The sequence below is a fragment of the Ovis aries genome, chromosome 9 (assembly GCF_016772045.2).
Source record: "Ovis aries strain OAR_USU_Benz2616 breed Rambouillet chromosome 9, ARS-UI_Ramb_v3.0, whole genome shotgun sequence".
In the NCBI taxonomy this organism is placed as follows: domain Eukaryota; kingdom Metazoa; phylum Chordata; class Mammalia; order Artiodactyla; family Bovidae; genus Ovis; species Ovis aries.
Window position 1 is genome coordinate 29,230,745 of NC_056062.1, and position 21,882 is coordinate 29,252,626.

The 21,882-nt window shown below is 45.4% G+C and overlaps 1 protein-coding gene across 2 annotated transcripts in view; it reads left to right on the plus strand.

Moving 5' to 3' along the window:
- The window catches only part of ANXA13 (annexin A13), a 67,259-nt gene extending 61,761 nt beyond the window's left edge, over window positions 1-5,498 (plus strand). The window contains exons 10-11 of one of the 2 annotated variants that reach the window (XM_060393680.1): window positions 3,427-3,575; window positions 5,102-5,498. In XM_060393680.1, the coding sequence (XP_060249663.1) occupies window positions 3,427-3,570 (144 nt within the window). In that variant the 3' untranslated portion in view covers window positions 3,571-3,575; window positions 5,102-5,498. Of the gene's footprint in view, window positions 1-3,426 lie in introns of both variants that reach the window. The other variant, XM_060393679.1, reaches the window with a different exon arrangement.
- Window positions 5,499-21,882: the final 16,384 nt, after the last annotated feature.

Sequence of the window (21,882 nt, forward strand, 5' to 3'; positions counted from 1 at the left end):
ACACATTTACCAAGTAAACAAAATGAAACTGTTAGTTGCTTAGTTGTGCCTGACTCTTTGTGACCCCATGGACTGTAACCCACTAGGCTTCTCTGCCCACGGAATTCTCCAAGCAAGAATACTAGAGTGGGTTTCCATTCCCTTCTCTAGGAGATCTTCCTGACCCAGGGATCAAACCCAGGTCTCCCGCACTGCAAACAGATTCTTTGCCATCTGAGCCACCAGAGGGCCCAAGTAAACAAACCAAGAGAGAAAATAATCACAGATTATGATACCAACAATTAAAGGAATGAAGTGGTGGTTGGGTTTGAGGGACAGAGAAAGGAACCACCTTAAATGTAGCAGCTGGGACCTACTTCTCAGAGGAGAAAGCATTGAACATTAAAACATAAGTAATAACAGAGAATCACCCATATTGATGTTTTCGATATCATGTGGTATTGGAGAAGACTCTTGAGAGTCCCTTGGACTGCAAGGAGATCAAACTAGTCAGTCCTAAAGTAAATCAACCTTGAATATTCATTGGAAGGACAGATGCTGAAGCTGAAGCTCCAATACTTTGGCCACCTGATGCGAAGAGCCGACCCATTGGAAAAGAAGACCCTGACTCTGGGAAAGATTGAGGGCAGGAGGAGAAAGGGGTGACAGAGGATGAGATGGTTGGATGGCATCACTGACTCAACGGACATGAGCTTGAGCAAACTCCTGGAGATAGTGAAGGACAGGCAACCCTGGTACGCTGCAGTTCATGGGGTTGTAAAGAGCTGGACATGACTGAGCAACTGAACAACAACTACCCATGTCTCAGGTGGAGGAGCTTCAGCATCCAGGACAGATGAGGGCAACTTGGGACAACATGGGAAAGAACAAGGGTGATCTGGAAAGCCTTGGCTGGCCAGTGTGGTCGATGCTCTGTGAGTGAGGGCAGAGTGAGGGGTGGTCAGCAAGGCAGAAACAGGAATCCATAGGCCACGGTAAGGTGTCTGGGTCTGATTCCAAGTGTCTATCCTGTGGGAGAGCCCCACATTCAAACTCTGAGTTTCCACCTCTAATCCACACTGGTTAAGAGGTGCAACCATCTGGGTTCCCAATATGACTGGGATCAGGTCAGGGTGGGGGCTGATATCATCCAAGCACAGTCCCAGAACAGCTCACCTTCCCTCTTCTCAGTGCTGAGTTTCTCTTAGAGGATTTGGTGTCCCTTCCCACAAAGTGACTTAGAACCATGTGACCATGTCACAGAGCTTCTAGAAACACTGGATCCCACTGGATCACATTGAAGGGCTGTGGTGTGTTGGTAAATGTTTAGCAGTTAACTCTCTTGGGGGAGGGGTAGCTGCTCTCTAGCCTTTGCTGATTTCTGGGGTGTAAATACTCCACTGTAGCCAATTTCAAGTTACTAATGTTCTGAACAGAAGAGTGCACGCCCATCTAGTGCTCCCATTATACAGATACAACAGATGCAAATGACTTCAAGAGCACGAATGCCAGTAAAATGTAGTAAATAATTAGACAGTGATAAATTCTGAGTATCTATTACACTTGTTATCAACATAATTTTTGTTGTTGCTCAGCCACTAAGTGGTGTCTGACTCTTTGCAAGTCTATAGACTGTAGCCCTGTCAGGCTCCTCTGTCCATGGGATTTCCCAGGCAAGAATACTGGAGTAGGTTGCCATCTCTTTCTCCAGGAGATCTTCCTGGATCAGGGATTGGACCCATGTCTCCTGCACTGGCAGGCGAAAATTCTTTACCACTGAGCCACCAGGGAAGCCCCAATTTAATTGTAGCTTTACATAATATAATTTTTAACAGTGACTGTGATTAACAACCAGCTCATCAAATTTGTGAAAAATTAACAATTAGCTCCCATGAACCAACAGGAGACAACACTAGCATTTCGTTTGTTGTAAGTTTCCATCCCATTTCTTCCAGAAGACTCCCAAGACAATTCATACCCTGTCCCCAGGTACCTACACAAGAACGGATTATCCTGAACAGTGATTGTCCTCTTCCCTCGTGGCAATGGGTTGCTACCTACCTTACATTTTAGGGACACAGTGAATGGTTGTGTATGTTGCCTACTGAACAAGGCTGCCTGACAGAGGGAATGTTTGGGACCTGAAATCCAGCCCTAGGACTGCAGCTGCCTAGAGAGGGCACCTTCCACTACTATTCACCGAGGTGCCATATGGACTGGTCCTGGAACTGTAAGTAATCTATTTTACCTACGAAAGGCTATTTGTTGAGAGGCCTTGATGAGAGGCCATCAAGAGACTCCCCCCTGGACAAAATGCTTCTACCAGCTTCTTATTCTTAAAAAAAATTTATGCTCTGCCCCTCTTGGCACCCCACATAGTCATATAATCAATTCCTGTAAATCTAAGGAGGGTGTGTAAAAGTAAAGATTAAGAAGAAAAAGATGAGAATAATGATCCAGAAGATGAGACAGAGGTTTTATCACATACACGGAGATAGAGGCGAAAGCAGAAAGGGATGCCCAGGCTGCCTTCAGGAGGGTGTCAGCCCAATCAGGACGCTGTGTGCCTGTGTCAGTGGTGCAGGGTCTGGCTGCTTCAGCAGCGAAAGAGCGATGCCCAGGACTCCTCCAGGCTGCAAACTAACTATTTCTCAGATCACACGACAGCCAATAAAAATGCCTCAGATAAGCCCCCAGAAGCTGGATAAGCCAAGAAACAACAGTGCTGGGAAATGGTATTCGCCTCTCCATACCGACAGCGAGAACTGCCACACTGAGCTCAGACAGATGTCAAGGCTGCCTGTTTGTGTCACTACAATTTCTTACGTGACCAGGAGTCGGAGTGACGACCAGTATGTTTAAAGACATCGGGTCAAGAGAAAGGAAAGTGGCTGGGGGATAGGAGGGTTCCAGAGCAAACCGTTTATTTTGTAAGTTTTAGGTTTACAGAAAAGTAAAATTATATTAGAGAGTTCCTGTATATCATCCTCCCAGTTTTCCAAAAATATCATTTATATGGTACATTCATCACGACTTGTGAGCTAAGATGGGCTTCCCTGGTGGCTTGGATGGTAAAGAATCTGCCTGCAGGGCAGGAGACCAAGGTTTGATCCCTGGGTCAGGAAGATGCCCTGGAGAAGGGAATGACAACCCACTCCAGGATTCTTGCCTGGAGAATTCCACGGACAAAGGAGACTGCTGGGATACAGTCCATGGGGTGGCAGAGTCGGACACAATGTAGTGACTGAACAACAACAACTTTGGGTTATAATTCAAGACTACACTATTCATTTTGTTGCTCAAATTGTTTCAGCTTTGTCTATTGGGAGCTCTTGCAGTTTGCGCCTATGTCCCTTGAACATACCCTCTTGCTTTGCTTCTTGAATATTTCTTTTATCTCTGACACTATATGATACTCGATGTTCATTTTGCATATTTCCTTCCCAGCCCTACAATCTGCCATTTCGCCAGGAAATCCTGTTCCTTTTATGGGAGAATGATATTAGAAACCAAAGCCCGGGCACAGGATGTGCTCATTGCTTCCAGGCCCACTCAGTAGACAGAGTTTGGAAACATAAGTGCATATACTAATTCAGGTATGCATCGTATCTCCACTTATACATACATGTAGATAGATAATACAGCTGCATAGGTATGGATGTAGATGTAGACGTAGACATAAATCCACCTGCAATCACATTAAGCTAAACACAAGTTCATACCATATCTTCAGCTTTCATTCGGTACCACGTTGCTCATGCTAGGAAGACATTTGACATTTTTAAAAAATAATAAACAGTATCATGTTTTTAAAACTTGTGCTTTCCACAAGTATGTTGTTAACATATAGAAATGGCATTGAGTTTTTTTTCTTTTTTTGGCCATACAACGCTGCCTGCAGAACTTCCCCCACCAGGGGTCAAACCTGTTCCCCTGCAGTGGAACGGCAGAGTCGTAACCACTGGACCACCAGGGACGTCTGACTTTTGACATCTTGAAAACATTGTGAGACAATGACACATAATTAGCATCTTTCAGAATCACTGGTTGCACACCCAGGCAGCATTGGACTCACTCTGCTTTTATCAAACTTTCCTTTCTTTGGGAGGGAAGTTCCTGGAAAAAGAAGCCATGGGAAGAAGCAAGGAAAACCACACAGTGGCCTGCGTGTGCCACTGTTTGAGTGGCTCTCCCTTTCGAATGGCAGCCTTTGTGCCCAGGTCTCAGGAGAAAGGGTAGGTCATGGCAGAGTGGGCCTTGGACCTCCCCTACCAGGTACCCAAGGAATTGTCCTTAGGTTCTGAAGACAATGCTCCAAGGCTCCTTTGTGACTAAACCAGAAACACTAAACCAGAAGTCTTCTGTTCCTAAGGTAACCAACTTTCAATGAGTTCAAACTGTGTTCAGCTGGGACTTCCCCAATTGTCCGGTGGTTAAGACTCCATGCTTCAACTGCAGGGGACATGGGTTCAATCCCTGGTTGAGAAACTAAGATCCCACATACCATGTAGTGTGGCAAAAAAAAAAAAAAAAAAAATGTGTTCAGCCAATACTGATACAACTCAAAGGAAAGAGAAACAAAGCTCATCTTTAGTGTCAGAATCATAAGACAGTGGGTTTTCATGCCAGTCTCTTCCTGTAAACGACTTTTGTTCCCTGATAAATGTAACTTCAGAATTCCTTAGAACAAGGATGTCTCAGGACAAAAGAGGCCTGAAGCATTTTTAGACACTGGGCTAGAAGGAAAAAAGCACTGGTTTTGAATCATTCCTCACTGTGAGTAATGTGGACCAAGATAATATGACTCACAAACCAAAATGGACACACTAACTGGCTGAACTCTGAACCCAACCCACATATTAATTTTTTTTTAACTGCACTGAAAACAAAATCAAAGTTGTTGTTTTTAAAATCCTACTGAACCAGTTCAAATTAGAACCAGTCTTTGGAAATGGTAGAGCCAGAAGAAACAAAAATTAGGAAGGCAAAATCATTTCAAACTGAAGTGATTTCATTCACTTCAAGTGTCTGGTACATACAAATATGCACTGTTATATGTATTTCTATCAGGAGATCTTTTAATTGAATCTCACTTAACCAATTTGCCACATCCTCTCTATAGAGTCTATTGGTGGAGGTCCTGGATGCTCTGAAGGCTGGTGGCTGGTAGAGCACTGGGCAGGAAGCCCTCCCTTCTGGTGGATCATGCCTATGGCAAGAGTTCCCCAAATTTGCTCCCTAACCTATCTTTACCTATTGTACTCCCTACTATAACTACATAATGTAATTCACTATCAAAGAAGTCAATCAACTATAAATTCAAAAAGAACAATTTTCTTGTTTCTATGAAAGTTAAATCAAATACTTTGGAAAGATCAAGGTGTGTTGCATTTAAAATAAAAAGACTGAACAGCACTGATGCCCATCAGTAGCTCATCTGTGAAGAAAAACCTCTCAATAAATCAATGTATATTTGAATGCTTTTTATGAACAATAAAATTATGTATGTTTCATTGTAATGATTCTTTGCTTTCCGCTTAAATAAAATGGCCTATTGCTCTTATCCAGTGTGTCAGACAAGAGGGTTTCCACACGGTACATACTTTTTCTTCCTTCTGAAGCACTTATCTGTCCATGATGATTACACATGCTTTTCTTCTGGTCAGAGACTTCCAAGGCATCAACACTGCCTTCTCTTTCTCTGGATACCTAACCCCCTGTGCAGTGATTAAGAGCAAGGAGGGGCTGAGGAGAGAGAAAGACCATGGAGGCTCCATTCTCAGGCTGTGCTGCTTTGGGAAGCCACTTGCCCTCCTGAGACTCAGTTTCCTCTTCTATGAAATGGGGGTGATAACAGTTCAGAAGCTTCCCTATTTAAGGACCAGAGGTAAAAGAGCCTCCATAGGCAAGAACAATACACCTTCAGGACAAACAAGGCATCTTGCTAACAAGAGATGTCTTCAGAGGTCACTGATTCAGTGTCATTTTGAGTCTACCAAAAACATCAGCAACAACTTGATTCATGCATATGCGGAGGAGCTAAACCTACCCAGTAGGATCTCGGTGAGGGTTAAATGAGATAAAGTATCAGAAAGCCTTAGCAAAGAGATGGACCCATCACACAAGCTCCCTATATGCTTGCTGAATTTTTGTCTAGCCAAGTCACCCCATCCTCTGCGCTAAATGGCCATGATTTCTGAGATGGAATTACAAAGGAGTCTATCGCATGAGGAAGTGAATCTAGGTTGCTACTACCAAATGGATTCAGGACTCCCACCTTTCCCCACCTGGACTAACAAGACAGACTGCGGTGGTCTCCCTGCCTCCAGCCACGTCCCTCTTCCAGGCTGTCTCATCCCACAGCCAGCACTGCAGCGCTCCTAACCACAGCTCTCCCCCACACTGATCCCAGGTTCCCAGAAGGGTCTGCTTCTCTTATACCTCAAGCCTTTATGCTTCCTCTCCAGGGGTGGATGTCCAACTAACATCTCATACGAAAGGCATCCGAAGAAAAATCTTGATTTCTCCCACAAAACCAGTTCCCTTCCTGGTCTTTCCTATCTTGGTAACCACGCCCAACTACCCAGCTGTTCAAGCCAACATCATCTTTGATTCATTCCATCCCTCAGTCCTCAAGGGCCAAGAATCAGAAGTCCTATTGTGATAGTTCTATTACTCAAAATATCGTCGCTTTTCCATGTTTTCCCACCGCTAAAGCTCTCACTCCAGGTCAGGCCTCCACCCTCTCTAATCTGAATCACTACAATGGCTTCATATCTCTGTTTTCTGCTTCCCTGGTTGCTTCATCTCTGACTCCTTATAGAACTGACCCACCTTCCCCTTATTCTCCAGGCATCAGTTACACAGGCCTTTTTTCTGTTCTTCAGACTTGCCAGGCTTCCTCCTGCCTCCAGACTTCTGTACTTGTAGTTTCCTCCACCTAGAACTCCCCTTCTCCCAGACGATCCTGTGATCTGATCTCAGCATACGTCTCCTCCTCCAGAGGCCTACATCAGCTACCCTATAAGTGTCCTTCCCATCACTGCCCTCCAAACACACCCAAAGTCTTCCTTCAACCTTATGGCATTTTTGACTTCATAACAGTTGTCACCATCCAAAGTTATCTCATTTGTTTATATATTCATGTCTACCCTATAACCCCAGGGGTGAACAACGCCTGGGACTTGGTTGTTGTTGCTCAGTTGCTAAGTCATGTCCAACTCTGCAGCCCCATGGACTGCAGCCCATCAGGCTTCTCTGTCCCTCACCATCTCCTGGAGTTTGCTCTAACTAAGTCCACTGAGTCAGTAATGCCATCCAACCATCTCATCCTCTGTTGGCCCCTTCTTCTCCTACCTTCAATCTTTCCCAGCATCAGGGTTTTTTCCCAAGGAGTCAGTTCTTCACATCAGGTGGCCAAAGTATTGGAGTTTCAGCTTCACCATCAGTCCTTCCAATGAATATTCAGGGTTGATTTCCTTTAGGATTGACTAGTTTGATCTCCTTGCTGTCCAAGAGACTCTCAAGAGTCTTCTCCAGCACCACAGTTCAAAAGCATCAGTTCTTCAGTGCTCAGCCTTCTTTGTGGTCCAACTCTCACACGCGTACATGACTACCGGAAAGAAATGAACACCTAGCACAATTTCCTTCTTCCCCCTTTCCGCCAGCTTTATCCTCTGTGTGTGTGTGTGTGTGTGTGTGTGTGTGTTTTAAGAATTTTTTTTATGTGGACCATTTTTAAAGTCTTTATTAAATCTGTTACAGTATTGTTTCTGTTGTGGTTTTTTATGTCATGGTTTTTTGGCCGTGAAGCATGTGGGATCTTCGCTCCCCAACCAGGTACTGAACTTGCATCCCCTGCCTTGGAAGGTTAAATCTTAACCACTGGATCACCAGGAAAGGCCCCCAACTTTATCCTTTGACTTCCACTTTTCCTTTCTGTTGTAGCATCTTGCCTTGCCTGCCCCACCTTCATGTAGCCAGGCCCCCCTAAGCTCTCCCTTTTACACAATTCCATCAGAGCCCTTAAAGTATTATTCTTCATCATTCTCTTTGTCCACATCCCCAACTAGACCAGGAGATCCATGACATGAAGGACCACATCTTCCTCAGCCTTCCAGGCCCAACCCACACAGCAGTTCTCTACATCTCTCACCGCCCTGCCGGCCCTGATCACATGTGCTTGCATGCTAAGTCACTTCAGTCGTGTCCGACTCTTTGGGACCCTGTGGTCTGTAGCCTACCAGGCTCTTCTGTCCATGGGATTCTTTAGGCAAGAATACTGGAGTGGGTTGCCATGCCCTCCTCCAGGGGATCTTTCCAACTCAGGGGTCAAACCCATGTCTCCTGTGGCTCCTGCTCTGCAAGCAGTTTCTTTACCACTGAGCCACTTTGGAAGCCCTGATCAGGAGCTTGTCTCACAGCCTTGTCTAACTCAATGAAACCAAGCCATGCCCATGGGGCAACCCAAGACGGGCAGGTCATGGTGGAGAGGTCTGACAGAATGTGGTCCACTGGAGAAGGAAACGGCAAACCACTTCAGTATTCTTGCCTTGAGAACCCCATGAACAGTATGAAAAGGCAAAATCATAGGATACTGAAAGAGGAACTCCCCAGGTCAGTAGGTGCCCAATATGCTACTGGAGATCAGTGGAGAAATAACTCCAGAAAGAATGAAGGGATGAAGCCAAAGCAAAAACAATACCCAGCTGTGGATGTGACTGGTGATAGAAGCAAGGTCGATGCTGTAAAGAGCAACATTGCATAGGAACCTGGAATGTCAGGTCCATGAATCAAGGTAAATTGGAAGTGGTCAAACAAGAGATGGCAAGAATGAACATCGACATTCTAGGTATCAGCGAACTAAAATGGACTGGAATGGGTGAATTTAACTCAGATGACCATTATATCTACTACTGCAGGCAGGAATCCCTCAGAAGAAATGGAGTAGCCATCATGGTCAACAAAAGAGTCCGAAATGCAGTACTTGGATGCAATCTCAAAAATGACAGAATGATCTCTGTTTGTCTCCAAGGCATGCTATTCAATATCACAGTTATCCAAGTCTATGCCCTAACCAATAATGCTGAAGAAGCTGAAGTTGAACAGTTTTATGAAGACCTACAAGACCTTTTAGAACTAACACCCAAAAAAGATGTCCTTTTCATTATAGGGGACTGGAATGCAAAAGTAGGAAGTCGAGAAACACCTAGAATAACAGGTAAATCTGGCCTTGGAATGCAGAATGAAGCAGGGCAAAGACTAATAGAGTTTTGCCAAGAAAATGCACTGGTCATAGCAAACACCCTCTTCCAACAACACAAGAGAAGACTCTACACATGAACATCACCAGATGGTCAACACAGAAATCAGATTGATTATATTCTTTGCAGCCAAAGATGGAGAATCTCTATTCAGTCAACAAAAACAAGACTGTGGCTCAGATCATGAACTCCTTATTGCCAAATTCAGACTCAAATTGAAGAAAGTAGGGAAAACCGCTAGACCATTCAGGTATCACCTAAATCAAATCCCTTATGATTATACAGTGGAAGTGAGAAATAGATTTAAGGGCCTAGATCTGATAGATAGAGTGCCTGATGAACTATGGAATGAGGTTCGTGACATTGTACAGGAGACAGGGATCAAGACCATCCTCATGGAAAGGAAATGCAAAAAAGCAAAATGGCTGTCTGGGGAGGCCTTACAAATAGCTGTGAAAAGAAGAGAAGTGAAAAGCAAAGGAGAAAAGGAAAGATATAAGCATCTGAATGCAGAGTTCCAAAGAATAGCAAGAAGAGATAAGAAAGCCTTCTTCAGTGATCAATGCAAAGAAATAGAGGAAAAGAACAGAATGGGAATGACTAGAGATATCTTCAAGAAAATTAGAGACACCAAGGGAATATTTCATGCAAAGATGGGCTCGATAAAGGACAGAAACGGTCTGGACCTAACAGAAGCAGAAGATATTAAGAAGAGGTGGCAAGAATACACAGAAGAACTGTACAAAAAAGATCTTCATGACCCAGATAATCATGACGATGTGATCACTCACCTAGAGCCAGACATCCTGGAATGTGAAGTCAAGTGGGCCTTGGAAAGCATCGCTACGAACAAAGCTAGTGGAGGTGATGGAATTCCAGCTGAGCTATTTCAAATCCTGAAAGATGATGCTGTGAAAGTGCTGCACTCAATATGCCAGCAAATTTGGAAAACTCAGCTGTGGCCACAGGACTGGAAAAGGTCAGTTTTCATTCCAATCCCAAAGAAGGGCAATGCCAAAGAATGCTCAAACTACCACACAATTGTATTCATCTCACACGCTAGTAAAGTAATGCTCAAAATTCTCCAAGCCAGGCTTCAGCAATACGTGAACCATGAACTCCCTGATGTTCAAGCTGGTTTTAGAAAAGGCAGAGGAACCAGAGATCAAATTGCCAACATCTGCTGGATCATGGAAAAAGCAAGAGAGTTCCAGAAAAACATCTATTTCTGCTTTATTGACTGCCAAAGCCTTTGACTGTGTGGACCACAATAAACTGTGGAAAATTCTGAAAGAGATAGGAATACAGACCACCTGACCTGCCTCTTGAGAAATCTGTATGCAGGTCAGGAAGAAACAGTTAGAACTGGACATGGAACAACAGACTGGTTCCAAATAGGAAAAGGAGTACGTCAAGGCTGTATATTGTTACCCTGCTTATTTAACTTCTCTGCAGAGTACATCATGAGAAATGCTGGACTGGAAGAAACACAAGCTGGAATCAAGAGTGCCAGGAGAAATATCAATAACCTCAGATATGCAGATGACACCACCCTTATGGCAGAAAGTGAAGAGGAACTAAAAGCCTCTTGATGAAAGTGAAAGTGGAGAGTGAAAAAGTTGGCTTAAAGCTCAACATTCAGAAAACGAAGATCATGGCATCCGGTACCATCACTTCATGGCAAATAGATGTAGAAACAGTGGAAAGAGTGTCAGACTTTATTTTTCTGGGCTCCAAAATCACTGCAGATGGTGACTGCAACCATGAAATTAAAAGACACTTACTCCTTGGAAGAAAAGTTATGACCAACCTAGATAGTATCTTCAAAAGCAGAGACATTACTTTTCTGACTAAGGTCCATCTAGTCAAGGCTATGGTTTTTCCTGTGGTCATGTATGGCTGTGAGAGTTGGACTCTGAAGAAGGCTGAGTGCCAAAGAATTGATGCTCTCGAACTGTGGTGTTGGAGAAGACTCTTGAGAGTCCCTTGGACTGCAAGGAGATCCAACCAGTCCATTCTGAAGGAGATCAGCCCTGGGATTTCTTTGGAAGGAATGATGCTAAAGCTGAAACTCCAATACTTTGGCCACCTCATGCGAAGAGTTGACTCACTGGAAAATACTCTGATGCTGAGAGGGATTGGGGGCAGGAGGAGAAGGGGACAACCGAGGATGAGATGGCTGGATGGCATCATGGACTCGATGGACGTGAGTCTGAGTGAACTCCAGGAATTGGTGATGGACGGGGAGGCCTGATGTGCTGCGATTCACGGGTTCACAAAGAGTCGGACACGACTGAGCTACTGAACTGAACTGACTCTTTTCCTCCACCCTCTTCTCTACGCAGTGCCACCTCTGTAGCACTCATCGTCATCCCAAATCATCTCATCTCTGGTTACTCAGTTATTTGTTCTGCTTGTCTTTTAGCATTACCTGCCTCCCACACTGTATCTCTGACACATAGTAGGTGCTCAATAAAGATCTATTCACAATGGGCTTATTCAATACATTTGTTAAATGAAGGACTGTCCATCAATTAGCCACTGTGGCCACTATATATCTCAGGATACCCAAAGAGCAGGGGCATTCAATGCTATGTTTACAGCAGTCACTGATTGTTTCCAAAACAAGATGCAGGGACACAATTCATGAAAATCACATTCTGAAGCACATGTTGATGCAGAGACGGGAAAGGGGAGGGGAAGAGAGGCAAGGAGACAATTGTCTACTGAGCAAACTGGGTCTTCAACTGTTCCAGGGCATCCACAGCCTGAAGGACTGACCAGTTGCTTCTTTTGTTTGGCACTGAGAGCCCAGTCAGGAGCAGCAGGTTTCTCTACAGCTCTACCAATTCCATGCCAATTAGTCCAATTAGAAGCAGGTCTGTAGATTAACTGCCCAGATGTTTGATTTCATCAGAGGTCACATGGCTTATGCAGCCCAGGAAGATTAACATAGATCTTGGCACACAGAGGATGGGGGAAGGGACGACACTCAACCAAACAGGTCTCAAAGGCCAAGAAGGTTTAAAGGCATTTCAACAGTCCCTTTCCCAGAGGGAGACCTCAGGTCACCTGGCCTTCTCCAGGACCTTCAACCTGGGCCAGCTGGAGAGAGTAGGGACATGAGATTTGCTGCAACGTCAGCTTGGCATCTTCCATGTGACATGAAATGAATATTAACCCTGTTAAGTCATCCCAGGCCCCCAGCATTGCTGAAGACGTGACAAGTAGAAGTTGCACCATGTGGCCACCACAAGGGCAGAGAAAGCGGAGGCTGGACTGAGCCAGCCAATGGGGCCAGCAGAACAGAAGCCAGGTCAGGGGTTGCCAGCCACCAGTCCCCAAAATAATGTTTCATCAGAGGACATATGAGTCCTGGCTAGGACTGGCCTGCCCCAGCAGACGGAAATGTATGGCTAATTCCAAACAGGTTATCAAATACACAAATGTACCCAAGAAGCTAGCTGGCAGCACTTCACCTCTGGGCAGAGTGTCGGTAAGGAAGATCAAAAGAAGAGTTATGGTTTCCACTTGACATCTTAATATGAGTAAGACAGGCTAGTTGATCCTGCCTGAGTTTGTAAGTGACGTGAGTGGGATCTAGCATGCGGGGGGTGCTCCGCAGAGAGAGAGGCAGTGGAACTTCCCTCAGCAGAGCTGAGGGGTCCCAAGGAAAAGTGAGCCTGCTGTCCGCCAACCCAGCCCCTCGGCCATCGAGAGACAATCACACGCGACAGGGGTTCTGTCTAAGCAGTTCCGCTTTATTGTCGTAAGCTCCTGGTTTATATAGGCAAGCAGGGGGGTTTTGCTAGGGACTTTCCATAGTTCTACCAATCAAGTTAAAGGTCAGATTACCACGTGCTTACATCAGGACAGGGTCTATGGTGATAACGCGCTGTCCACGTGCACGGAAATCAAGAGAGCCAATCAAAAATTTTGACAAACAACTTAAGCCGCACCCTCATCTCTTCCACCAGGCACCATCTTAGCTCTAAACCGCAAAGCTAGCCCTTCTTTTTAAGGCTTCCATTTAGGGCCCCACACTAGCACAGCGTTTTCCACTTTTGGCTGCACAGTGCAATTGCCAGGGAAGCTTCCAGAGTGCAAAGCCTGGGCCCCACTCTGAGAGACCTGGATTTTAGGGGTGCAGCCTGGGAACTGGGAATTTTTTAATTTCCCCAGGGCTTTAATGGGAAGCTCGGGGAAGAACCACTGCCCTAACACAGCTGCAAACTGATGGCTCCGCAACCCACCCCGTCTTCACCCGTGGACACTCCCAGAAACTCACATTCTCCAGACTCATTTTAAGCAAAGAGGAAAGGGAAGGACCACTCACTGATTCCTGTTACAAAAAGGGCCTTCCGGGGACATAGAACGTACCTCGATACAGGTTTTATTTGAAGTCCTCGTAACTTCCTATAAAATCCCAATTCCTTAAGCTAGAATTCTGAGCCATCTTTCTATCTGCTTGTACATTCATCCAACAAACATTCATTGAGCATCACCACGGGTTCTATGTTCTTGCTTTCATGAGGCTTTCATTCTGCTAGGGGAGGCAGAATAAGCAATCAAATGTAACAAATAGAATAATTCCATAAAACATAAAGTGTGATAAAAGATAAAACAGGGTGATACGACATCAACAGGCAAGGGGCTGCAAGCCGCTTCAGGTGGCCAGGGAAGATACATGTGATGGGGTAATATGAGCCAAGTCCTGCACACCGAGAAGCCAGCTGTGTGGCTCCCTGAGGGTGAGGTACGTGCCAAGGCCCAGCATTAGCCTCCTGTAGGCCCACTTCAACGCCTCTGCCATCCACTGGGGGCCACCAGCTTTCCCATCTTCCCATTTTGGATTCGTCCTATCAGAAATGCCATCTTCCGATCCAAATCTACGACTACTAAAAGAACTCCCTCCTCTAAGTAGCTTCCCAGGTCCAGACCCTCCACATTCCGACCGCCCGTTGCTTCTCCTGACACGTCTGTGAATGCCCCAGGCAAACGGCAATGAGGGTAAAAGCATGAGATGCGATTGTCGCTACTCACACCTCCTGAGCCTTCTGCCTGAGTTTGCACTGAATCATCACACCCTTGATTTTGTTGTCTTGTTTCACCTAGGTACAACTGGTCTCCTCCCACGGGATTGTTGGTCTTTCCGGGCATAAATCAGGTTTTCTGTTCCCCTCTATCCCTAGTCGTTCCTCGCACAGAGCTAAGCATTCATTCATACCCTGTGACCAATGCTCTTAATGGAGGATTTGATTAGGTTGTTAGCAATTCAGTGTTTGTTTGAATGCAAGAGTTCACTAGTAAACCTTGTCTCCAGACCTCACAGTCTTCAGTCTATTTTGCACTCACATTATCTCCAGTTTACAGGTGAGAAAGCCAAGGCACAGAGAGGTTAAGTAACTTGCCCCAGGTCACACAGCTGGTAAGTGGCAGGGCTGGGATTCGAACCCAGGTCCGTCCAGTACCAGCTGCTGAGTTGTACTGCATCACCTGGTCCTGTGAAGAATGCAGGTCAATAGTCCCATTCTCAACTTTTCAACAAAGAAAACAAAACTCATGAAAGAATTAACAGAGGTAGCCTGGTTCATAGATTCAGTGGGTGCCAAAGCCAGGGCAATTATTCACGGCCGTGGATGCCAAGGCCTCCGGGCTTCTGCTTTGCTACGTCCCTTTCAGAAAGGTCAAAACTCCGGTTCGGGATTCAGCCAAAGTATCAGATCATCACTGCGCCCTCCAGTGAGTTTCCGTGCTGCCAGGTTGCTGCTGATAATAGTTGACAATGTTTAATGAAATGGTCCGTGGGCAGAAGGTTGGAGAATATTCATTCATTTTGCATAATATTTCTTTTCTTTTTTTCTCTCTTTGGACTGCTCAAATAGTGGAGATAGAGAAGACCAGGAGTAAGAAGCTAACGTGATCAAGCACCCGAGCAAGTCACATTACCTGCTCTGCAGTTTGGACTTAATGAACTGTTGCCAGAGTTAGCAGATGAAAAGACAGGAAGCGCATTTAAATTTGAATTTCAAATCATGAGAAAGTATTTTAGCCCAAGCATGTCTTGCGCAATATTTGGGACATACTTATGCTGAAAACCCTAGCTTAAGAAGACCTGCCTGCCAGGTTCATGATGAGAATGAAAGAACACACAGGATCTAAAGTGCTCAAAGATACCTGACTATGGTGAAGTGCAGCACTATCTCCGTTCAAAGACTGCCGTTTGTCCTCTATATAACAGAATCGGCAGACACACTCTGCCCTGGACCCTCCTGCAAAACAGAAAAATGGCCACCATGGATTACTGACTCACAGTTTAATAAGCAAATTCACCAGGAGAAAACACTGCTCCTCTCGGTAGGTGAGGTTCTTTTGTTTTCTCTTTGCCCCCAAGGAAAGCAGGGGGAAAGGGTAGAATCCTTTGGCCAAACCAGTCAAGTCCAGAAAAGTGCCTCATGAGAAATGATAATAGAAGAGATAACAGGAAAGAAGTCTTGCAAATAGAAATAACTTGGTTGAGCAAGAGGAGAAAATGAGATGGGGAGATAGTGGAGAGTGGGGGGAAGGGAGAGAAACAGGACCTGGGAAGACCCATGAAGAAAATGGATGGGAAAATGTCAATGGGGAAGGCCCTGTGTGCCTAAATCAGAACATCTGGGCACCTTGCATGAAGCCCAGGGAATGATTCTCAAAGGTTCACAGACAACCTCAGGCACAGCTGGGAAGGCAATAAATCTGTCTTCACCACCATTTCCTCTGCCTTTTCAGCAGTAATACCAAGTCTGGCCACCCCTCTACCCAGCAATCCCCTCTTAGTTCTAAGAAAAGCACCACCTTCACCCCCAGCCCCTCCTCCCTGGTTTGGCACTGCTCTGTTTACTTGTCCAAAGGGCTCCTTCTCAGACCCTCAATCCTACGTGACAAACTAGCCATGGGGCTGGGACATTCTTTCTAGGGATCATTCACACAAACCAGTCAGTCCTAAAGGAAATCAACCCTGAAGATTCATCGAAAGGACTGATGCTGAAGCTGAAGCTCCAATACTTTGACCAAATTATGTGAAGAGCCGGATCATTGGGAAAGACCCTGATGCTGGGAAAGATAGAGGGCAGGAGGACAAGGAGGTGGCAGAGGATGAGATGGTTGGATGGCATCACCAACTTAATGTGGACATGAGTTTGAGCAAACTCCAGGAGATAGCGAAGGACAAGAGAGCCTGATGGGCTGCAGTCCATAGGGTCACAAAGAGTCAGAGGCAACTAAAAAACAGCAACAGACATCTTCTGGAACAATCTTTTCCCCTTCTCCCCTGCACTGTTCTCCCCATTGTTGTCTAATTCATGGCCTGCTCTGACTGGGATAAGTAATGCTTTTCAGGGAGGAGAGTGGGTTACCGTGTGGCCTGGTAAGAATGAGATCTTCGCGTGTCTTCAGTGAAGGCAGTAGGTGTGCAGTAGGCATTCCATCATTTTGTGTTGGGACGATTTAATCAGTTAGCGTGCCCTGGTGTCTTTCCTAATTTCAGAAAAGATCCCCTCATTACTGTTCTTACACAGTCTTTTCTGGAGAAACAGCCACTAACAACTGGGAATCTCGGTCGTGTCATTGGCTGCCCACCCCCACCCCCACCTCCACTGTCTATAAATGTTCTTCTCTGGGAGCCACTGAGAAAGTGTTCCTTCAGGTACTTGTGCTGAAGAAAATTCTGGAAATGAAATAGGAAAATGTACGTGTCTCCCAGGTTTCTGACTGCTATGATTACTACCAATATTGTGTAATGCCTTTGGGCAACCAACAACAACACACTAGATATTATGAAAAGTTTAAATAGCAGACTCCCTGACCTCTAGCTCATGTCTGAAACTCCACAGCCTGTGCTGGCCTGCCCATTGGAATGGGAAACACAGGAAGATACTTCCTTCTTCCTTACCCAAAGCCCTGGAAACTTGGACAAGCTTTCCTAGCAATCCTGTGTAACCCTGTGCTCAGTCGCTCAGTCGTGTCTGACACCGTGTGACCCTATGGACTGTAGCCCGCCAGGTTCCTCTGTCCATGGGACTCTCCAGGCAAGAATTCTGGAGTGCGTAGCCATTCCCTTCTCCAGGGGATCTTCCCGAGCCAGGGATCGAACCCGGGTCTCCTGTGCTGCAGGTGGATGCTTTCCTGCCTGAGCCGCCAAATCAACGGCAGCTGTCTTTGCTCACTTTTTTTCCCTACCTTCTGATTATTCAGGTGTAGGATAAAACAAGGAGCTCACAAGGGAAGACTTTACCCAGAGGGCTCCCGGATGCCTCTAGATTCTGAGAACTGAACCTCAAAAACATTGTGTAAAGCTAATATACAAGTGTCCCTCCGGTAGTGTCTATTTCCCACCAAAAATTATTTACAAGGAATGGGGAACACCCACCACAACCTCAGAAAGGTAGGACTGATTACAACTCAATATCAGAATCAACTCAATATCAGAAGCAGATACGGTTGGCTTGTGAGAAAGAGTGAGTGACCTATTCATGCTTTACCTTATGAAAGAGAGGAGATTGGATTCTTTGAAGGTAAGGAGAGAGTTCATTTCTTTGACACTCCTGCTCCTTGACTCAGAGACTAGACTAATCTTAAAACTGACCAGCTAGGGACTTCCCTAGTGGCCCAGTGGTGAAGAATCCACCTGCCAGTACAGGTGCATAGGTTCAAACCCTGGTCTGGGAGGATTCCACATGCAGTGGGGACACTAAGCCGCCACTGCTGAGTCCTCGCGCCCTAGAGCCCTTGCTCCGCAATAAGAGAAACCGCTCAATGAGAAGCCCATGCACCGCAGCTAGAGAAAGCCCACGTGCAGCAACAAAGACTCTATGTGGCCAAAAATAAAATGAATACATAAATTTAAAAAAAAACTGACCAGTTATCCACCATCACAGAAGTGATATCTTTTGAGGCACCCAGAGTTCAATTTTATTGACAACACACACATCCCACAAAAGCTATCCTATCCTGTTACAGGCTGCAGCTCTCAAGCAACCAATAGGACAGGATGTGGAAGATGGTGGGGAAAGTTCCTGCCAGGGACCCTTTGTATCCCAAAAGTGGAGTGCAGTCGGCATAAAGTTTTGAAAGCCATGGAGGGAGACCAGAAAAGTCTGTTGGAGGCATTTGTTAGAGTTGGGGTTATAGACTCACAAATACATTGCAGATAGAAGAAAATCACTCCTCAGTCCAGCAGAGTCAAACTTCTTGGATGTCACTAAACTGTGGGAATGGAGCTAGGAAGTGGGAAGAATAATCAGCCATCCTTCCAACTGTAGAAGTAAGAAGGATATTCGAGTAGCACCCAAAGGGATAGTTAACAGTTCCAAAGGCAAGCTATATAGTCTGTTAGTTGCCCCATCACTGGGTCTGGATAAATCTTCTCATTCAAAGATGAATACATAAAGAAAAGAGACAGACTGGAAATATACTGCAGGACAAGAAAAGAGAACACCATTCTGAAGACTCAAGACTATGTCCAGAAGAAACCTTTTCAAAACCTTCAGCCTCAATAGAAAGAAAAATGCCATTCCTTCTGTAAAATAGGCAGAAGTCCACAATAATCAGACTGAGACAGAAAGAGAGCTAGAAGAGCTATGGGATTATTTTGGAGGGATAAAAATGCAGGAACATATTTCAGTTCTGCACTAGAAGCATCAAAGAGGAAAACTAATCATATGGAATAATACACCAATGGTATAAAAGGTAAATTTGGGTTGGTATTCTAGACTGCAAGGACAAGCAAGTAAATGTTTTACAAGAGATAATCATTTAAATGAGGAGGCCAAGTTACAAAAATATATCAGTGTTGTTCATGAAGAAACAAGACTTCAGTAGAAGCAGTAATCAAACATAGAATTAAAAGGAACTTCCCTGGTGGTCCAGGGATGAATGGAGGATGGATGAATGGATGGATGATAGGATAGACAGCTGGATAGACCCTTAGCTAATTAGACCCTTTGCTGTTATTCAGTCACTCAGTCTTGTCCGACTCTTTGCAACCCCGTGGTTGCAGTCTTCCCTGTCCTTCACCGTGTCCCGGAGCTTGCTCAAACTCATGTCCATTGAGTCCGTGATGCCCTCCAAGCACCTTGTTCTCTGTTGTCGCCTTCTCCTACTTTGTTCAATTCACATTTCCCCTGGGGATTCTAATCACTCCTACTTTTAAAGGATTAAAATTTACCCTCCCAACAGACCTTCCTCTGTAGGTCATCCACCTTCTGTACCACAGCTGCAAATTGCCAAACTTCAGGAGTCTTGGATTCCAATCCAGGCTCTGCCTGGGACAGGCTCTGTGTTTGTCACTTGGCCAAGAAGGTTTGGGTGGGTAAACTAAGCCTCAGTGGCCTAGAAAGAATGATGCTCCTGCCTAAATTCCTATCTCCCCATCAGGGAGCACCCGCCCTAGGAAACAGAAACACCAAGGCAATGTATTATTTTTTCTGACTCACAGTGCTAAAATGGGAGAGTAAGAATGTATCCTTGATCATACTGTTTCTTTATTCCTGATTTGATTTAGAGCCCAGAAAGCTGACCTGTGGCATAAATGATATATGAGGTCAGACTTGAGTTTGTGGGGAGAAGTGGGACCAGACAGCCGGGTTATATACCAACAATCCCCTAGCAGTCTTGACGTCATCTCTGTCGGCCCTTTCTCCCCCTTGCCCTCCCCAGGGGAAAGAAAGTATAAAATATTTCCTGGCAGTGGGACAGGATGGAGGAAGAGTTGGGAATGCAGTCATTTGCACTACTGGCCTAGTAAAAGTAGCTGGGCTTGTAGCTCTCAGAGGATGGTTGTCATGGCAACTCTAGAATCAAGAAGCAGGGTGCCTTTTAGCCACTGCAGCACAAAGTCCATGTTCAGCTTTCCACAAGCTGGTCAAAAAAACATACCCAGTCAGATAGGTACAGAGGCTGATGGCCAGGCACTCGCAGACACAGAAAAGTTTAAAAACCACATTGCAAGAGGCAAGTTCCTTCCTACAGTTTTGGATGATCCAGATCACTGAAACCTCGTTTGTCTGCTCCTCACTTTTATCCAGCACCTGCAGAGTGAGGAAGCTGGAGATACTCCGATGTCAACAGAGAACAGTCTTCCAGGTATCGAGGAGCTGTCCCTAGGCCTTCAAGTGTACATATGTCCCTTCTTGAAACACAGGCCCTGGAAACTGCCCCGGCCGCGGTTCCCTGCTTAGTGTCAGGGTAACACCTTCCTTGTCTTGAACGGCGTGTTAGGAGGACTTGCCACGTGTGGCAGAGCATATTTTTTGACTCCTTTGCCTGTAGTTGTCAGACCTGACCCAGCAGCACTGCCCTTCCACGAGAATCCAGGCCCAGCTTTGGACAGGAAATAAGCAGAGACCTCCCGAGTCCAAGTGATAGCGATGCAAAACTCCACGGGGAAGCGGAAAGCTTTCTGAACTTACTTCAGTGGGCAAAATAATAAAGAGTACCAGCTGGCAGCTTGACCAGTGTGGAGGCCAGAGCCTCAGCTTCAGGCCAGAGATGTGCAGAAGCTCCGACAAGCCCCCTTTGCTGAGGCTCAGGTCCTGGCAGTCCCTTCAGTGGTCTGTTTGAGGGCACAAACCACAGGGTGAGCTGAGAGAGGCAGGATTCTGAAGTTACCCTCCCATAACTTCTTGGCCAAGAGACAAAGCCAAAGAGGCTACGTGACTGGTCTAAAAACATACAGTCTGACCCTGGCAGAGCCTGGATTGGAATCCAGGACTCCTGAAAGCTGACTAGATAATAGGGAACGTGGCACTTGCTCAGGGCAAAGGAAACAGTGAGGGAGACTAAATTAGATGCTGAAAACTGAGTACAGGAAATATTGGGATCTCATGAGGTTATTTTCAAAGTAATAGAATAATACTAGCCACAATTTCCTGTGAACCTACACTGTGCCAGGCACTTTGCTAGAGGCTTCCCACACATTATTTCTCTGTGATCAAGTTATCCCCATTTAACAGATGGAGACATTGAGGCTGTAAGTGTAGTTACCAAAGAAGAAGGGGAGGGGCAAATTAGGGGTATGGCATAAAGAGATCCAAACTGCTCTGTATCAGATAGGTGAGCAACATGGACATACTGTACTGCACAAGGAATTGTAGCAATTATCTTATAATAACTTTAAGTGGCGTACAATCTGTGAAAATACTGAATCACTATGCGGTAAATTAATATGATATCGTAAACTAATTGTACTTCAGTTAAGAATAAGCTACCTGCCCAAGACCACATAGATGCCGAGAGGAGATGGAAGGTTCTCCTGAGTCTTCATGCCTTTGAAGCCTGATTCTTGACTCCTTATGACACTGATTTTCATCACAAGGAGAGGCAAGGAGCTAATGTGCTCATTTATCTTAAGTTCCCATATGTTCAGACCCTAAACTAAGACATCTCCCAGAAAAGGTCAGGAAATAAAGTTAAGGCAAAGCGCGTAAGACTATTGGACACAAATAGATTCATGAATTGAAATTAGCCAATTGGGGTTACACAGGGTTGTGGGCAGCAGATACACATTTGGGGTTGGGTTTAGTGTTATACGTGTATGCCTGCTAGGAGGTAAACACCAAGACTGTGTTTGTGTCTTTTTTCAAATGTTTAATGTGGAATTCTC